Raw genomic sequence first — 6,160 nt, forward strand, 5'->3', positions numbered from 1 at the left:
CTTTTCCGCTAATTAAGTAATGGCCAGATAAATGTATTCACTAGATAGAAGCCCTGGTCTGTGGTGTGTGTGAGAGAGAGAGAGAAAATCATACTTTTTGCAGACACTGTAATTCGGACATCTTAAATTACAGGGCATGCAACGATAAAACGTGTCAGATTTCTGTTCACACGGGTCTGTCCTACCCCCTGGCATATCCAGCACAAAACCACTTTTATCTGTCACTTCGCTGCTTCTGACCAACCGCAGTTAGCGAAGGCGTCGTTCACCTGCACCTTGAAAAGGCAAATGCTCACTGTTTAGCGCTTGTGTGTGAGAAAATGTCCCCACAAAGATAGTAACTCCCGAAAAATATCGACGCTTTTGTAAAACACCTTTTTAAGAACTAAATAAGCATTTAAAAAAAAAAAAAAAGTGCCAAAATATTTAGTTTGTTGTCGACTTTCACCCTGTGTGGAGTTTAAGGATACAGACGTGTGTGTGTGTGCGTGTGTGCGTGCGTGCGTCCGTGTGCGCACCTGTTTAGGGGTTTCAGATGCATCTGTTGATTGATCCCTCTTAACATCTGGGATTAGATTTTAAATGGAGTCATAACTGTCTTTTAATTACACAGTTACAAAACGATAACACTGACACATAAAAACAAAAGAAGAAAACAATTATTTATATTATTTTAATGATTCTTTTAGTGTTTTTGTAGGCAGGGTACATTTTTTTTCCAAGTTCATTACGAACTCTGCTGATCAATTGTAAAACGTACTACCCTACAATTTAGCCTGACATTTCTGAATGCATTATTATTATTATTATTATTATTATTATTATTATTATTATTATTATTATAATAATAATAATAATAATAATAATAATAATAAATATTTCAGGATTATCCACTTTGCTTTTTTTAAATTACTAAATGTTTTCGACTGTACGCCAAAGAACGTGTAAATCAGTTTTGGCAAAATAGGTTTCAAATCCACGTTTAATTGAATACATTAGTAAACGAACAGGCAAAAACAACCTCAAAATACAAATAAAAAATATGTTTGTTTGTTTGTTTTGTTTTGTATTCACGCTCAAATCATGTTTTCAGCATAACAAAACACATGGCACGGCAGCTTAAATGTGCTTAATAACACAGCCAAGGTAGACTCAGGTAATGTATTCCCAAACATTATTATTATTATTATTATTATTATATATATATTATTATTATTATTATTATTATTATTATTATTATGTTATAAATATAGTTTAACATTGAACAATTTCTTGCATCAAATTCTTCTGCCTTTCTCATTTAAGACTGAAATACGCCCATGCTACAATAATTAAGCAACAGTAATTTCGTTATAAACGATTAAACATATTTTATTAGCTCTTTATAAGGAAAACAATAATGAATAGGTCAAAATGTGGAAAGTCTACTGCTTAACATATTCTTCGATGTACTGTTTCTTTAAAACAAACACCGGTGTTTTGAGGTTTCCCACGCTTCTTGAAAGACACCGGTGTTTGGCTCCAGCCTATAAGCCACAGCCAATCAAAAGTAAAGATTTATTTGGCGAGGGCCGAGCCAAAATGAAATTCAGAGTAACTTTGGGCGTGGTCTTGTTTTTTGAGGGGCGTAACTGATATGGAATAGGCGGGGACTTTCCCTGAATCCGTGATTGAGGCTCCGCTGCTGCGTGGGAAAGAAGTTCATAGAAATTTGTGAGATCACCAGTACAAGACATTATTTATTTGTGTGCAACAGATTATACTGCTTCAGTGTTTAATTTTTGGTTTAAAACATTTTCAACTCGCTGTAACGATGAAGAGACCATGTGAGGACACTACTTCAGACAGTGACATGGACGAAAACATAGATGTGGGGAGTGAAAATAACTATTCAGGGTGAGTGCTCAGCTTTGCATTTATTTACTATAGAGCTTCAATGGAATACATGGTTTATAACCATGTAAATGACTGTAGTGTTAACATGTACACAAAGTTATATGGAACCGCATAACTTGTTTCCCTAAGCACCACTATAACTTTCTGCGAAGTGCAGAATGCTTATTGCTTCATAGCATGCCTGTCACTTCAATTCCCTATCGCTTCATAGCATGCCTGTCACTTCAATTCCCTATCGCTTCATAGCATGCCTGTCACTTCAATTCCCCAAAGCAACTCAACTAGAGCTGTTCACTTTACATTGGTATATCATCAAAGCTGCCGACCCAAATTATGTGAATTTTTCATTAGCTGTAACTAAATAACAAGGTGGATTGTCGCTTCCATTACCAAGAATCAAACGACACACGGACAAAAAGTGCCAATAACCAGACTATATGAATATGATAATACACCATAATACCTGATAATACCAGGTCATTGTTTTAATTCAGTCTTTCAGAATGTGTACAGTAGGTGTCTGTTTATCATCTTCATTATCTAAGGTAGTCATCTTTCCCAAGCAAGGTACTGTCTTTGAGATTCAGGATCACGTTTCGTTTAATCAAGTCCAGAAAATAGATCTGATAAAGATATGAATTGGAGAAGCACAATTGTTTTTTTTTTGTTTTGTTTTGTTTTTCCAACGCAGTTCTTCCTTTTTTTAACAGGCAAAGCAGTAGCTCTCTCATCAGATCTAACTCCCCCACAACAACATCCCAAGTTATGGCGAGAAAGAAAAGGAGAGGGGTAAGTGATACATTTATTCTCAGATACTGAGACAGTGGATTGAGTTATTTATTTATTTATTTATTTATTTTTGTCGAACGATAAAGTAGACTATATATTAATTGATTGTTGAAATAATGTTCTTCATTTAAGTTTGTGTAATTAATGTTTAGACTAAAACGCTGACATCTTGGATTTTTTTTTTTTTTTTTGCAGATTATTGAGAAGAGAAGGAGAGATCGTATCAATAACAGTTTATCGGAATTACGTCGATTGGTTCCCACAGCTTTTGAAAAACAGGTATGCACACTATTTTTACATGTTTTTCCAATTCATAGTAATCTGTTAATACACGCAGCTAAATGTTAAAAAAAAACAATTGTACTATATTATAATAATTTTCATATCCGTGTAAAAATATATACAAAGTTCTTAAAAAGTTGCAAAAAATGAAGTAATTGTTTTGTTTACAAAATTATATTTTGTTTACTGTTAATTATTATTATTATTATTATTATTATTATTATTATTATTATTATTATTATTATTATTAATAAACTGTACAGGCTTTATAACACACAGTAATAACTTTGCAGTGCAGTGCAACAGTACATGAACATTAAAATGATAAAGTAAATTCCATACAGGGTGTTTTTAATTTTGTATCTCCAGGGATCTGCCAAATTAGAGAAAGCAGAAATATTGCAAATGACGGTAGATCATCTAAAGATGCTCCAGGCAACCGGAGGTAAAGGTAAGGAGTTCGTTGACTGGCTTTCTTTTTTTTTTTTTACTTTGTAGTGAAATCTGAGCAAACAGCCCTTTGACAACATTAAAGGGGTGGAAATCAATGCTAATGGCAGGATTGAACTCGTGGGAAAGCTCTGCTGGGACAAAAGGAGCACTTGACCCTGAGCTTGTGTTTGCTTTCATGACTCTGTGGGAGTAAAGAAGGCTCATTCACACAGGCATCCCAGTCTGGGGTTTGTTTGGGGTTTTCGAACATGGCAGAAATGTGCCCAGGGAGACAAAACAAACACACCAACACATTTTAGCATAAGCGGGATCTGTTTTGGCGCATACTTCCATACTGATCATAACTAAAGAGCATTCAAACTGGTTTATTATGTATTTATTTATTTATTTATTTATTTATTTATTTTACAATAAATATTAGCTTAAATGCTGGAAAACTTTTGAGCCACTGATACCTAAATATTTATGTATTTGTTTGTTTGCTTTTTCATTTTCATCTGCAGGCTTTTTTGATGCTCATTCTCTGGCTATGGACTTCATGAGCATTGGTTTTAGAGAATGCCTAACAGAAGTCGCCAGGTACCTTAGTTCTGTTGAAGGGCTGGACACAACTGATCCCCTGAGGGTTCGTCTGGTTTCCCATCTCAGCACTTGTGCCTCCCAGCGGGAAGCAGCCACAATGACTTCATCCCTTGGGCATCACCACCACCCTCTGCACCCTCATCACTGGACAGCTGCTTTTCATCACCTTCCGACGTCACTCTTTCAGCAAAACGGACTTCCTTCCTCGGATAGCGCCAGTAGCAGGATCTCAGAAGTTCCACCACATGGTTCTGCTCTTCTTACAGCTACTTTCGCTCACTCTGACTCGGCCCTCAGAGCCCCGTTAGCTGGGAGTGTCGCTCCCTGCGTCCCACCGCTGTCTACCTCCCTTCTTTCTCTCTCAGCCACCGTTCACGCGGCTGCTGCAGCTGCAGCCTCTGCTTTCCCCCTTTCGTTCTCGGGGGCATTTCCAATGCTCACACCCAGCGCTGCGGCAGCGTCAGTAGCTGCTGCTGCCGTCAGCCCGTCAGCGTCAGTCTCATCCACTTCAGGCTCTCAACAAAGTAGCAATGGCGGCAGCAATAAGCCTTATCGACCATGGGGGACTGAAGTTGGGGCGTTTTAATGTCGGTGCCTAAATTGAACTTTTCAAGTCAGATATTCGTTTTTGAGATCTTCTATCCCGACCTGTTGATTTTGCAACAAGTGTTTTTAAGGTCATTTTCCTTCTAATTTCAAAAGTTCCACAAATACATTTTTTCACTTTATTATTTTTTCAAGTAATGTAACCAACCTCTGTGTGCTCATTACTTTACATGGGAGAATGTTTACATGCATTATACAAACTGGACAAACTGTATATTGCTAATACTAACAATGTTATTAGCAAGTGGATTAAAAACATATATTTTTTTAAACACCAGCAACAAAAAAGAAACAACACAGAAAGAGCCTTTGTCCATCTTAAACTTCTTGCAAGAGCGACCTTTTTGTCTGAAGATACACTTTGTTGTATAATCTGGACTGGACAAGTGCACATGATATTTGGCAGCAACAGCACTGAATCAGCATTGAGGGCTGGATTACTGTCACCACACTTTTTAAACACTTGAAAGAGAAGGCTATACAGTGAAAATGGTGTTCCACATGCAGTCGTTCAAAAAAAAGTTAAATGGACAGAAATAAAATTATAAGCAACTAGTGTCTCACCCATCTGGACTCTTGTTGTACAGTTCCCCAGGTTTGGCATTTCACGTACAAGAATTTATCAGTCCATGTGTTAGACCCCCTAAAAAAAATCACAAAAAGGTACAAAAATATATTTGATCATACTTGTGCTTTTAAATAGTCGGCGAAGGTTGGAGTTTGACACTAAACCAAAAAGTTTTTTTTTTTTTTTTTAAGATAATCATTTAGCAAGATTCGGATAAATAGTTCTAAGTGCTTCAACTCCTGAACTAAAAATATGTAAATATGTAAATATGTGGGAACAGAAGCTAGAAATTATATTAAATATAGATACTTGCTTTTATTATGATGCACTGTATTTCTCTGCTGTGTGGAGAAAACATTGAAAACTTTTTATTAGAATGTAAATTAAACATGAAAAAATGACTGACAAAGGACTTTGAAATATTTGTTAAGACACTACTGTAACTTTTTTTTTGCTTTTTGTCCTTTCTTTTGACCAATTATTTGTAACCCCTTTTTCTATGCAAACAAAGGTCTGCAAATATCACTGATTAAAAAAAAAAAACTTCTTTTTGAACATGTGGTCGCCTAGGATGTCTTTTTTAAAAAAAAGAATAAGCGTGTGCATGAAAGTGTGTTTCTATTACAGCTTGATATGTGAAATGGTACACTCTAAAAATAACATGTTGCATTTCTTAATGAGAACACCATTTGTCATGTTTAACACAAACTTTGTGAAGTTTGACTTGTTCTTGCATCAAAATAGGGCTCAAACTTAGCCATTTTTTTTTTTTTTTAATAGTGTAACAAACAAACATAAAAGTTACTTATCTTGACTATATAAAACGCTTACTCATGTATCATACAAGGTGTAGGCATTTTTAGGCTAGTTAATGAGCAAAATGTCAGGCTATTACTTGATTAATGATGTTCATTTTATTTGAAATGTTAAATAATAATCAAACATTGCTCATAATCTCAGTTCCCAGGAACACAGAAATCCAGA

General features: G+C 35.6%; 1 protein-coding gene across 2 annotated transcripts; it reads left to right on the top strand.

Annotated features, from left to right (window-relative positions):
- The first annotated feature begins 1,648 nt into the window (after positions 1–1,648).
- LOC121315802 (hairy/enhancer-of-split related with YRPW motif protein 2-like) lies at positions 1,649–5,577 on the top strand. Of its 2 annotated transcripts, none has more exons than XM_041250234.1 (5): positions 1,649–1,896; positions 2,607–2,685; positions 2,881–2,964; positions 3,312–3,418; positions 3,924–5,577. In XM_041250234.1, the coding sequence occupies exons 1-5, from the start codon at positions 1,869–1,871 to the stop codon at positions 4,586–4,588; spliced, it is 963 nt and encodes a 320-aa protein (XP_041106168.1). In that variant the 5' UTR covers positions 1,649–1,868; the 3' UTR covers positions 4,589–5,577. The 2 variants fall into 2 exon arrangements, with proteins under 2 accessions (XP_041106168.1, XP_041106167.1); XM_041250233.1 differs by having other exon boundaries at positions 1,651–1,896; positions 3,337–3,418.
- Positions 5,578–6,160: the final 583 nt, after the last annotated feature.

The sequence above is a fragment of the Polyodon spathula genome, chromosome 5, assembly GCF_017654505.1.
Source record: "Polyodon spathula isolate WHYD16114869_AA chromosome 5, ASM1765450v1, whole genome shotgun sequence".
NCBI lineage: Eukaryota > Metazoa > Chordata > Actinopteri > Acipenseriformes > Polyodontidae > Polyodon > Polyodon spathula.

Bases quoted from the DNA above. Each gene is read 5' to 3' on its own strand.
- LOC121315802 (XM_041250233.1), top strand. From the start codon at position 1,814: ATGAAGAGACCATGTGAGGACACTACTTCAGACAGTGACATGGACGAA. The intron at 2,686-2,880 runs GTAAGTGATACA...TTTTTTTTGCAG, and splicing joins CGAGAAAGAAAAGGAGAGGG to ATTATTGAGAAGAGAAGGAG. The intron at 3,419-3,923 runs GTAAGGAGTTCG...TTTCATCTGCAG, and splicing joins CCAGGCAACCGGAGGTAAAG to GCTTTTTTGATGCTCATTCT.